Source organism: Podarcis filfolensis, assembly GCF_964270895.1.
Source record: "Podarcis filfolensis genome assembly, chromosome: 16".
Classification (NCBI taxonomy): Eukaryota; Metazoa; Chordata; class Lepidosauria; order Squamata; family Lacertidae; genus Podarcis; species Podarcis filfolensis.
Window position 1 is genome coordinate 39,302,100 of NC_139620.1, and position 13,545 is coordinate 39,315,644.

At 47.6% G+C, this 13,545-nt stretch overlaps 1 protein-coding gene across 50 annotated transcripts in view; it reads right to left on the bottom strand.

The window, feature by feature from the left end:
• The window catches only part of NCOR2 (nuclear receptor corepressor 2), a 349,636-nt gene that overhangs the window by 179,972 nt on the left and 156,119 nt on the right, over positions 1 to 13,545 (bottom strand). For all 50 annotated transcript variants that reach the window (XM_083589595.1, XM_083589578.1, XM_083589576.1 and 47 more), the window contains exon 8: positions 7,254 to 7,306. In XM_083589595.1, the coding sequence (XP_083445721.1) occupies positions 7,254 to 7,306 (53 nt within the window). The remainder of the gene's footprint in view (positions 1 to 7,253; positions 7,307 to 13,545) is intronic.

Genomic DNA, 13,545 nt, shown 5'->3' on the forward strand with positions numbered 1-13,545 from the left:
CTAACTGTTTACATCGATTAAAAGGGAAGGAAAATCAGAGATGGCAGAAGCGCTGGGGAGTCCTAGAGGGTGGGGCCAAGCTAAGCAAACAGAAGCTCACCTTCGTAAGCAATGCAGAGGTTACATTTTTGGCTCTAACGGGCTCCTCTTTATTAAAAATAAATTGTAAAAAAATCCCCCAGACCTTGAGGGGTACTTACATATAAAAAGTAACAGGGTTGTTGTTTCTTTGCCTTTTTAAATGTCAGCTGTCCCTTTTGCCATGGGAAGCTGTCTGCATGAAAAGATAGCTGCAGGGTTCGGAGCTGACTTTCATTTTAAAAAATTTAGAAGTTCATTTAGTACCATTTCCAAAAATGTAACAGGGGAGGTCTCTGCATAAAGACACTTACAATCTAAAATTCAAAAGGCAATAATATATGAAGAGGAAGGAACTGGAGACTGAGAGCAAAACAAGGGAAATCAGGTTTATTTGCCGTGGGGCAAGGGGACTAGCTTTGGCCAACGCAGCATGACCAGGCTCCTCCTACTTGGACTTGGGCTGGACATGCCGCTTGCCCACAGCAGAGGCTGATGCTGCACACCCAGATTCCCTTCACAGCCTAAAAAGAGGGTCCTGGGCAAGCACAATTCTGGGTAAGCTCCTGGTTCAAACCTTGGAGTGCCTTACATCAGAGATAGGGATCCTGCAGCCTTCCAACAATATCTGTAGGGTTGCAGGTCCACCTACTTGCCTTCCTGAGGAGCACTAGCTTCTGCGTGAAACGTCTGTAGGGTCAATAGCCAGCATAAGCAAAGTTTATTCCCTCTGCTTAAAAGCCACTGGGCAAAGAGAACAATTCCACCTTAACGCTCTCATCGGGCACAGTTCCAAGCTCTTTGGAAAAGGAGTCTGTGAAAGAAGTTTGGTGTTTTGTATTCCCTGGCCCACAGCCACCTGAATATCTCTGGCCAGCCTCCAGGGGGGTTAACAGCTTCAGTATATTGTGTAAACGTATGCTGCACGTAGATTAAAAACCCCAAAGCCAGGGAGTGGCTGGCGGGGGAAAGGAGAGAGATGAAGGCAGCGGAGATATAAGAGAGGCCAGCTTTCCTGAGACGAAGCCGGAGCCAAGAGAGAGACAAAAGCATGTCTGTTAGGTGGTCACAAACTTTTATCGCAGGTATTACATTACACAGGAAGCCTTTTGACTCATCCAAAAGCCAGGATCAACATCAGCAGCGAGCTTGGCAAAGGGGAACGGAAAGAAGGGGACCAAGTAGGGCCGGCGGTTCAGATGGCAGAAATAAAACAGAAGGAGATGCCCGGGAGCTGAAGAGGAGCAACCCACTTGCCCTTGCCCTTCCAGTCTAGGAAGAGATTTGTGCTGGCGGGTTTGGATGGAATGAGGCAGCCCCAGTAAACAGGAACAGAGAGTAATTTCATTTGGTTTGCATTTTAGAGAAGAAGCTTAATTCTCAGTTCAAAGGTTTATATGTGTGTTGGTGGTATAATGTGATCCATGGGTGCTTGGTCAATGTCTTGAGTTAGCACATCCCCAAGCTGCTGGATGTTCTGAGTTGCACTGGGTTACCACAGCAACAGAGCAGAGTTTGAGTGTACGACTTGCTAAGTCATTCACCTTCCCTTTGGTTCAAGAATGCAGAGATAGGTATAATGGTCTCTAGGGCATTGCCTTCATTATGTCCTTGTATGCATGGGGGTCCTGATGCAAATCCTGGTGCTGCCCTGTTTGCCGTCAGGGTCTGACTCTGAATCTGTGAGAGTCTGGGGAAGAGGCTGTGAGTTTTACAGAGCAGCGTTAGCTAGCATGGTGACAGTGTTAGCGGATCTCTCTGTACCTATGTATCTTTACTACAGAGACCAGAAGATCTGTATATAGTAGATAGCAGTGTTCAGCTTTGTCTTGTGTCTGGAGACCAGAAACACTTCGGTACTTTTAGCTGTGTGGCATAGGAGTTTTCCCGTAACTGGGACTCTGGAAGAGGCTGTTGTGCTGGAGCAGGAAATCTCTGAAGACTCTGCTGAGACATCACAGTGGCTGAGGTGTGGTGAACTAACAACCGCCTTCCACAAGTCACCAACATGTGTGTCAGAGGTGCTCTGCAACTCAGTGGCAGGAGTTTGCATATTGCAACCCCTGGCATCTCTGGTTTAAAGAAGGATCACAAAGCCAAACTGGCTCCCCCCAGATACTACTGGGCTCCCAATTCCCACCAGCCCCAGCCAGCCTGGCCAATGGTCCAGCCCTTTGTGTTGGTCTCATAGAATATGCGGAAAGGGTGTGGCTCTGTGGAAGAGAACCTGCTTTGCGAGCAGAAGGTGCCAGGTTCAATCCCTGGCATCTCCAGCTAGAGTTGGGAATGCCTCCCCTCTCAATCCCTGGAGAGCTACTGCCAATCAGTGTAGACAACACTGAGCTAGGTGGACCAAGAATCGGACTCCATATGAGGCAGCTTCCTACGTCCCTATGCCAGGGATGATGGGAGATGTAGTTCAGCAAAATCTGGAAAGCACCGGGTTGACTACCCCTCAGCTAGAGGGACAGGTAGAAGGACCTGTTGTAAAACAGCTTCCTATATTCCTACTCATACTTTGCTCGCCACAGTTCTTGGTACTTCATCCACTTGGGTTGAGGTGGGGCAGGGGAGAGGGAATGGTACATAGTATTGGGAGACAGGGGTTGAGGGAGAAGGAAACCACCAAGGCCAGCAACATGCTTCTCAAGCATTTAAATAATTCATCCAAACACTTTCTTGCAAGCTCACAATAACGGAATGGGGAACTCTGAATGCTAGGGAGCAGAAAAGGGACGTGGGGAGAATTTTTAATTGAGGAGGTTGCCAGCTGTGTTTAAAAGGGGAAAGGGAATCAAGCCCCCAAGAAGACTATACTAGTATGTGGCCACCTTGGCAACTTGCTGCATACCTTCAGCATGAAGCAGAGCGTATTACAGAGAAGAGGAGGCAAAAAGGTCAAAGAAGGAGAGAGCCTCCAAAAGCAAGATTTTAATAATTGAAAACAGTAGAAATGCAATCCTTTTATAGCCCAGCTCTTACCGGTGCAGATTCATTAGGGTCACTCCAGGCTAAAGGCATTTGAAGCTGAAGCCAAGGAGGGGTTGGTAGCAGTGGGAAGCAGAAGGTTCAATCCCTACTGGCATCTCCAGGTGGGGCTGGAAGAGACTCCTGCCTGAAGCCCTGGAGAAGAGCTGCCACTCAGGGTGGACAATGCAAAGCCAGGTGGCTCTTCATATGCTGGACATTAACTTCCATCAGCCTCAGCCTGGGTGACATGAGCTGGAATCTGACAATGTGTGGAGGGCCACGGGTTTCCCATCCTTGTGCTAAAGGATCCCATGTTATTTGTTTATTAATTTATACACTGCCCCGGCTACATGCCAAAAATGGCTTCAAAGCAGTTTACAACTCTAAAATCAAGATATAATTAAAATTAACAATAGCCATACACCGGGGAATCAAAACATCCTTAATTAAAATATACAATAAAACTATCAATCAAAAAGCCCAACAGTTTGGAAAGAACAGCGAGATCAATAAAATCAGCTCAGGGGACCACCTGCCTAAACAGATGAGTCTTCAGGAGCTGGTAGGATGCCAATACCGATGAGGCTCCATCAGAGCTGGCATTCCGCCAGCTCCCAAAGACATACCTGTTTAGGCAGGCATTCCCCTGAACCCAATTTCTGCTACAAGGAAGGGAAAGGCCTCTCTCTGCCTAAGGTCTGGGAGAGCCACTGAAAGTCAAAACAGTGTCAAAGCTGGGCTGGACTCACTAGAGGCCAGATTTTACATTAAGGCAGCTTCTTGTGTTACCACCACAGCTAATGTACAAAGTCACAGTGAAGCTCTTTAAGCCACACTGCATCTTGGTCTCCCAGGGAGCTGAATGCAATGATTTAGAAGCTCCTGAAACTGCAGATGCAGGAATGAACTGGGGCATGAAATTAATTTTAACTGTGCACTGTTAAAAGGCAGAAACATTAAACATCCAGGCATTGGTTACGTGGATCAAAAGGGCACACTGTGCACAGGAAGAGAGGGCAGCCTTATGGGGCCAATTGTTAAGAATGACATGCCAGAATGGAGACTCATCATCACATCTCCAGGCCCACAAAAATGCAACAACGGCGTACCTTGGTAGCAGTGGAAGGAGAGGAGAAGGAAGGAGAGGGAACAGATAGGAGGACAAGGAGTTTCTGGGCTCAAAGGCTCCCTGGGGAACCTCAGAATTGATTGCATGACTTAAATCAGGGATGGGCTACCTTCCGAGGGTAACATTAGCCATACACAAGAGTATGCCCATTAAAACTGGCGGAGATGGCTAACTTCACTGAGTAAAACGTATTTGGATACAACCCTATGGTTTCTTTCATTTTAGTTAAACACACAGAGAGACAAGTTCCTAGTCCTTGTTAGTTGTGCGGCACTGAGACCGCAGAAGCCAAAGATAAGAGGCAAAAGGAGGTTGGGGGCTGGCAAGGGCTTCTCGCAGTCTTCAATGCTGTTTCTGGTGTTTGTTCCCCTCCAGGTTTGCTGTGCCAAGTCTCAGATGCATAGGGCCACAAATGCCAACCCAGCAGTCCATTCCGATTTTATCTCCTCACTCACTGGCTTGGGCTGACAGCCTCCGGGCAGCAATGCAAGTCTGCTGTGGCTGTTCTTAGGGCGATAGCATTACACTCTAGCTGCACTGTGGCTGAGCAGGCAAGGGACAGCCCTCCAGAGGGGACCACAGAGGATATACATTACCATCATGTTCCCCTCAGTGCGTTCCTGAATGCCAGGGCAGCCACCCACAGCTGACAAGAACCGTATTTAAGCTATCCAATGAGGTGAGCCACTAGGAAACACGCAAGGACTGTGACAAATGGCCTTTAAATCCTGAGCTGCACCTATCAGGGTCTGGGGGTGGGGGTGGGAAAGGGCATGCACACTGCCTCAGCACCAGTATCTCAGGGTCCCAGGATATGGCATGAAGCAGGGGTCAGCAACCTTTTTCAGCTGTGGGCCGGTCCACCCTCCCTCAGACCATGTGGTGGGCCGGATTATATTTTTTGGGGGGGGAATGAATGAATTCCTATGCCCCACAAATAACCCAGAGGTGCATTTTAAATAAAAGGACACATTCTACTCATGTAAAAACACACTGATTCCCCGATCGTCCGTGGGCCGGACTGAGAAGGCGATTGGGCCGGATCCAGCCCACAGACCTTAGGTTGCCTACCCCTGGCATGAAGGCATAAGGAGCTGCCACCCTGCTAAAGCTAAGTGGGTGTGGATCTGGTCAGTACCTGGTATATGCCACCTTGGGATCTATGATGGAAGGCATGAAGAATATAAATATAGGAAATGCAATGCCACACCGAAGACCACCCTGGCCAGCTCTGGCAGAGGAGCCTCCTGGGCAGCATGGCATCTGGTGCACCAAAAGAACTCCAGTACTGTCTCACATACACACCGCCTGAAGGGGAAGCGCTCAAAACCTGGGAACTAGAGAACTTGAGCAGGGGGCTGGTTTGTTCCTTCACCCCACCTCTCCAGGCTTGGCTGCAGCGAGGTTTGAAATCTGTAGGTCCACAACAGGAGACCTCTCCCACCTCCTCCAGCTGGTGATGCATGGCAGAAATAGTTTTGCTTATTCTGGATCAATTCCTGGATTTTATTATCTTATTATTGGTGGCGTAACATTAACCTGCAGCACCCACAAACGCAGGAGGCTGCCAACAAGCCTACTAGGCCGCCCCAGATGAGGCGGAAGAAAGGCCCTCACAGTTGTCCTTCTCCCATCATGGAAGCCCAACCTCCTTCTGCCCACTGCTGTGTGAATGTCAGCATCCAGCCCAACAACTCCCAGCCTTCCAAAAACACATATTGGCACTCCGTCAGCCATCCCAACCCAAAGCTAATAACAAAACACCAGGGAGAACATTAAAAGTCCCCACAATAATGAACAGATCCAGGGAGCATTATAGCCAAAGCAGGGCCAGCACAACTGTTCAGGAAAGCGAGGCAGCTGACTCAAGCAGCGGGAGCTGAGGGGTGGCAGTGGCAGGAAGACAGAGATGCATCTCGCACACAGCCTGCCATGTGGCCTCTATGTTAGCCTGCTGCTCTCAGTACGACTGAGCGTATTCTCCTGTCACTTGCCAGTTCTGTCAGCTTCTGTACATGGAAGGTGCCACCCTTTCCTTTGCTTCAAACACCAAGTATGTATCAGGAAAGCCAAACTATTAATGCAATGATGGAACCAGAACAACAGAGATAAAGCACAGTGCTCCCAGCTCCCTCCCCTCCTCTCTGTCTGTCTGTTTCTCTCTTTTACACACACCCTTCGCTACAGTTTGGCTCAATCTTCCAAAGCATGGCACTCAGTGGACTTCGTTGGACAGCAACTCTCATCAGCCCCAGCCAGCATGGCCAGAGATCAGGCATGATGGGAGTTCTAGTCCAAAACATCCAGACGTGGCCAGGTCGAGGAAGCCTGATGATCTACACCAACTCAAAACCCTCACCTGATCTGCTGTAAGATGACACACTGTGGTTGTGCTCTCTTTGGGGGAAGGACAGGAAACTAGACTTAAGTTGCAAGGCTTCACTTCAGGATAACTTCTGGGTCAGGTTGGAATTTCTGACCTGAGCACCAAGGGACCTGGCCTCACTCCCCTCATCCCAATCTTCTGGCTGTGCTGACCAAAGCCACCTTGCTCCCATGTCTAGTGCAGGATCCTTTACAGACACCCCAAACAAGCTCTGTGCAAGTGCAGAATCCTGTTTGCTGAACTGCTCAGGGATGGTGAAAAATTGCCATGAATCTTCAGGTCGTTTCAAATCTCCCTTCCAAACACAGGCACACGAACGTCCCCCAATTTCCTTCTCATCACACCCCTTCCTGTTTTCCTCCCTCACCCCACCCTCACCTTCCACAGCAATTACCCACAACACTCCAGCCACCCCTGCTCCATCTCTCTGCTGACTCCAAATGACAAACCACTTAGGACATTTTGCTGCTTCAAGCCTCAAAAGCAGGAAACGCAGCACGAGGGCAAACAGGAGAGATGTCCCCTCCTGCTTTTCTGTCTCGGCTGCGCAGGAAGAGATTTGAGGCAGGAAGGGCAAAGAATCTCTTTCTCCCCCTGCCTTAATCTCACTAATGCACAGACCTTTGAAAGGAAGGCGGGGAGGGGGTCGAGAGAAAGAGATGGAAGAGGACTTTATTGCCATGTACTTACATTTTAATGTTCTCATGGTATTGCCTTGTGTCTGAGGGTTGGTTGTAGAGTGGCTGAAAAGAAAAAGGAAATTTGAAGTGTAAATCACAGCGTGGGCTAGCATATCATAATTATGGAGCGCTGACAGCAAGGCACCCTGTACTGCTTATGAGCTTTGGCTCCCAGGGAGCTGAAGGCACGCTAAGTCCCCACAACTCCAAACGTCAGTGCCAAAGGCCCACTTGCTTCACTGCCCACCCACAGCCTTCCACCATCACCTGAGATGCTTCTCCTCTCCATTCGCTTCTCCTTTCTTCCCCAAGGTGCTGCCTGCCTGAGTCACTGCAGAACTAAGAATACACTGTTCAAAAGCAAGCTTGTTCAGAAACAAGCAATTTGCAACGTAACTCCTCTGAAGCCCCATGTGCGACACAGCAGAGAGTAGCAAGCTGGGGAGGGGCAGGCTATTACTCACTTTATTGTGGAAGAAAATGTTCACGTCGCACACATGGGAACTCAGGGGATTGGCCGGGGATGTGGGGAGTGTGGCTGCAAAGGACAGAGCAACCTCCACAGCTCAGAGGTAAAGAACAAGCTTTGCATGCAGAAGGTTCCACACAATCAGTGCTCAGCACTGGCACACGAACGTCCCCCAATTCCGGAAGCTCAACTCAGGAAGCAGAGTTGACAAAGATGCAGCTGAGATGCTGGACAGCTTCTGCCACATAGGGCTCATCCACACTTCTGTGCATAGAAAGCACAGGTCAAAGTGGTTTTCTGCTTGACCCACGTGTTCTAGGCACAGGTCTGAGGGGCTTTCCCCTTGCCCTGCTCCTTTCCAAGGCAAAACCTGCTCTTCAGCAACTGAATGGAACAAAAGGCAATTCATGAGAAACCTGAATTGTCATTTGCTCCAACTGAGTGCTGAAGAGCAGTTTCCCCCAGAAGGAAGCAGCAGGACTCAGTCCAAGCAGAGCATGCTTAGGAACATAGGAATCTGCCTTATACTAGATTGGGTCATTGATCCATCGACTGGCAGCGGCTCCTCAGGGTTTGAGGGTGATGTGACCCCACAATCCCAGTTGCCTTAGGACTGGGGTTGGGGCCTGGGAGGGAGGATGGGTGCCCTGCTTCTACACCTTTCAAGGGCATGAAAGGGGAGACCATCCTGCTGGATCCCTATTCTGCCACCAGCCAGGGAACTGTGAGATTCCCTAGCAATGACCAAAGATGTCAACCAGCCGAGAGGAGGCGGAGGAGGAGGAGGAGTCATGGGGGATGACCTCTGTCCTGCTGACAAAGACTCAGTCGCCTCCACCACTGGGAGCAGACCCATGATCCCATTTGGAGGAGTGCATGCCTCCAAGTGCTCCGGTGCCATAGGAGGAAAGAGCCTTGCGAGTGAGCAGGCCACATCTTGCCTTTAATAGCTGGCAGAAGGGGAGCAGCTAATCGTCGAGACACATTTGCAGCTCTTGTATAGTCTCAAATCCTTGATGCAGTTCTCAAACTCACTTTGGCGTTCTGTACCTATAGCCTGCCCTGCACCATTGCAAGTCTTGAGAAAAGCTTTCTTACTCTCCACGTAGAGATGTAAAATTTACAGAAATTGTCAAGCTTCCCACCCCCACCCCTGGTTTTTCTAGAAGAAACTTTCCTTCCCTTGTGACAATGGCAGAAATTGCAGAAATTGCATTTTGCGCTTGCATTTGAGAGTTGTACTCTCAGTAATGATCTGTAATTATCTGATACTGTCCACAGTCTTACATAAAGGTCTCCCTGCTGCATAGTTCTAGAAATCATTTGGACACCTTGCCTTAACATTTTGCTCACCGTTCCAAAAGAAAATATTTCATAATCCCACCCATCCCCAATGCATCCCCCCCAAATCTTCCTTCTTTTGGGGGGAGGGGTGCAGAGGGAGATTTTGGGGCAGTGGAGATTGAATTCTTTCCAGGGCCTTCACATCTCTACTCTCTCATGAGAGCCTCTGCTGTGGAATTTGGGATGGGAGCCTGGGCAGCGAGTGGACCTTCCCAGCCCCACCTGGAGATTCCAGAGAATGAACCTGGGACCTTCAACATGCAATGTGGATGCTCCGCAACTGAGCCCTGGCTCTTCCATGGTATTCTGAGGTTTGTTATATGGCATAGTGAATTTATAGTAGTGTTTTTAAATGTGTTGAAAGTCTCTTAGAGACCTTTGGGTAACAAGCAACCAACAAGTATAAATAATAATAAACAATAATAGCAACAACAACTATAATGATGGACCAAAGACCTCATTGAGCTGGGATATACTTTATGTATGTTCTTTTGACCAATAAACACCAAAGCATCAGGACAAAGATGTATCAGAAAGCCTAGCCTAGCCTGAAACCTCATTTGGCCATACACAGGGTTGGATCCAATGCTAGCCCTACTCAGAGTACACCCATTTAATTAATTTGTTAACAAATTTAATTAATGCAGGCCCATTAATTTCAGTGGGTCTACTCTAATTAGAACTTAGCTGGATACAGATGTTAACTGCTGCATTTATATTTAATGATTTTAAACTGTGAACCACCCAGAGAATGCGGCTGAATGGGCAAAGTGTACAATTTTTTAAACAACAACAACAACAACAAATTTCATAAAGGGATTGTGATTTGGGTCCCTAGAGAAAGCAAATGGTGCAGCAATTCAAGAATTAAAACTCACTTTCACCTGGAACAAGATATAACAGCTGCTCAGGGTGAGCCTTGAATCCAATCTTGATAGTGGATCTATTCCCTCCCCCCACATATCCTGACGATGTTCGGGAAATTTATCTAATTGCTTTGTTTCAATACTGCAGAAGGGTTTGTTGACACCCACCCACTCTTACAAGACTCTCCCCACTTCTCTCCTCTCTATCCGTTTAATTTTTCAGACAGAAGACAACAAAGCTATAAAGAAAACATCATTGGAAAACCACAAAAAAACGGTATGGTCAATAAATACAGTCCAGTAACTTTAAAAATATGCACACACACATACCCAGGATCTATTTCCCTAATTTCCAGGTGGGCAGCTATGTTAGTTTGTTGCAGCAAAACCAACAGAGAGACTTGTGGTATTTTCAACACAGACAACTCAATGCTGAATTCCTTTCATGTACTACAACAGAATTCAGAGACTGTGGAGAACACCAACCTGTACAGTAAAGCTCTGTTTCTGTTGGTTTTTTGAGAGAGAGAGAGAGAGAGAGAGAGAGAGAGAGAGAGAGAGAGAGAGAGGGAGGGAGAGGGAGAGCTGTCTCCTCCTTGCCTTCCCCCAGAAAGATATTTTGCATGTCTAAAGACTACATGTTCAATCTCTGGCACTGCCACTTCAAAACATACTGGCTATTAAAACACCCGCCAGAACTGCTGCTGGAGTGTCACTGCAAGTCAAAATAAGACAGCCCTAGGGGAGGTGGAGCAGCCGTGTGATTCTTGCATCTTCAAAACAACAAAGCCCAGACCAACCCAATGTGTGAATGAGACTGAAGCCCTTCTGGGGAAACATCCTGTCGCTCAGTGACTTCTCTGGGCCTTCTCACTTAAGGAGAAGGAACAAAGCGCCCTCAAGGCCACCTTAAGCAGCTACCTCCTCAGACATGACTAACACTTGGCTTATGAATCATTCATCAAAATTATGGCCATACTTGGGCTGCTTCCAGATGAGTAATGCAACCAGGGCCTTCGGAGTTGAACACTAGTCATGAGTTGGGAAGCTGCAGAATGTCCCAATTTTTTCAGGGTCAGCACAACAAATTCTCCCTGTCTGCTGTGCAAGTTGAGGCCAGCACAAGCTAGAGAAAGCGACTTGCACAGGGGATTTCCTCAAACAAAGTTTCAGAGTGAAAGTTTGAAAATGAGTCGAGTGGAAGCCAGGCAGACCAAATGGCACAGCTTCTCCTGGGATGTACTGCTACACCACACAGGTAGATGGGTTACGGTTTGAATAACCCCCATGCATTTAAAAAACAAAACAGAAAACTAGGAAGTCAGAGAGAAGGACTTTCTGTCTGAACATGTTTGTGTTTTTTTTAATCTGTAAGGGGGCACATCCTCCTTGGCCACTGGGCCATGCTAGGTGCAGCTGGTAGGAGTTATAGTCCAGTAACACCCGGAGAGCACAGGGTTGGGGAATGCAGGATTGAGGCATGGCAGCTTCATAGGTCATAAGTCTCCTCTTGATGGAGCCAGGTGGAGGCTTCATCTCCCAGTTTACCTCCATCCCTGTTTTTTGGGGGGGGGCACCCAAGCTCTTGCCATGGGCACGGGTAGCACTATGCCACTGAGTATATAGCACGTTATTCCCAAAATCTGAACAAACACACTCTCATGTGCTGGAGTAGCCACAAGAAGGGCGTAGACAATTAAAAAGGAAATCTGTTTCAGTGAAATGCAAATTCTGCACCAAGAAAATGAATTATTTCAACTCACAATGAAATTATAAATATGATGTGACTTGAATCCAAATTAACCTTCTGTCAATCACAGAGGAGAGGCAAAGAGTTATAATGAGCACTGGTCCCACCCACTAATCACTGAAAATTCTGCTGAGACTCTCCCCTCCACAATCTTAAGTACTAAAACAGTCATCTTTAAAAAACAAACAAACTGAGATTTGCCAGTGGGCATGTTCTACACTGCCAGTACCAATGTTCCACACTTGAACTGCCAAATCTACAAAGCCACAGAGGTAAGTACTAGGGATGTGATCCTTGTGGGGTATTTGACTTTATGTACAGACCCAACCAACAGAAACTAATAGCACACTATGTTAACATAGCTGTCATTGTATGGACTACTGTAAAATGGGGCACATCTACACTATAGAGTGAAAGCACCCTTTCACCATTTTAAAAGTCAAGGCTCCACCCCCCACCCAAGAATCCTGGGAACTGTAGTTCGTTAAGGGAGCTGAGAGTAGTTAGGAAACTGCCTCCAAGAGGTGCAATTGACAACACCCTGAACTAACTACAGTTCCCAGGATTTCTTTGGGGGAAGCCATGGCTGTCAAATGGTAAAAGAGCACCGCCTGGATGTGAATGCAGTCAGGGAGAGGAGGCACACCAGCAAATCAACAGAAGACATCAGTCGCGTTTAATTTTGAAAGGATGGGAGGCCCACAGCGGGGAAGGGGGTTGGGAAAGATTTTTTACTTGAAATGATTTAATTGCTCCAAAGAGACCAGCCTATTTTTTATTTTTAAAAAACTCTGAAAGACCACGGTGACATCCACCATCACCCTCATACCATTTTATGAAGGCGCACTCCAGGTGGCTTTCATTCATAGGCAGGGTGATAAGCCACAGTGCAAGTCGCTTACCTACTGCAGCCCAAAGGAATCATCACAGCTGCCTAGTAACCACAGACAGCAACCAGAGTGTCACGACCGGACATGAAAGGCAGCAGCCAAAGACCAAAAGGAGCCCTGCCCACAATTCACTGTGCAATTTACATCCAGCTGCTTCCTGCAGCCACTGGGCAGGCTAAATTTAACAAATTTCATGTAGGAATTGAGGGGTATAACCTGTTCAAAAGGAATAGACCGAACAGGAAGGGAGGAGGAGCAGCATTATATATAAAGGATGTGTACACTTGTGAAGAAATCCATGACATGGAGCATGAAAAGCAGACTGAGAGTATATGGGTAAAAATTGAGGAGAGAGAAACAACAGTGACCTTCCTGTGGGTGTCTGCTATAGACCGCCAAGCCAGACTGAAGGCTTGGATGATGCCTTACTAGAGCAGATTACCAAACATTAAAAAAGAGAGAAATAGTAATCATAGGGATTTCAACTTCCCCGATATCTGTTGGGACTCCAACTCTGCCAAGAGTGTTAAGGTCTGACAAATTCCTCCATTGCCTCGCTGACAATTTCATTTCCCAGAAGGTGGAAGAACCAACAAGGGGATCACCTATCTTGGACCTGGTCCTCACCAATAGGGAGGAACTTACTGATGAAGTGGAAGCACTCAGAAACTTGGGAAGAAGGGATCATGTTTTCCTGGGTTTCAGGATACAGAGGCAAGGGAAAACTGAGCGTTGGCTACACACTCTGGACTTTAAAAAGGTCAATTTCGAAAAGCTGAAGGAACTACTGAGTGTGATCCCATCATCAGAAACACTCAGTGAGAAGGGAGTCTAAGAAGGATGGGAGTTTCTAAAAGGAGAAATACTGAAGGCTCAAATACAGACAATTCCAAAAGTAAGAAAAGTGGGAGGCATCTAAGGAAACTGGTGCGGCTGCATAAGGAGCTTACAGATGAGCTGAGAGTTAAGAAGGGCATGTATAA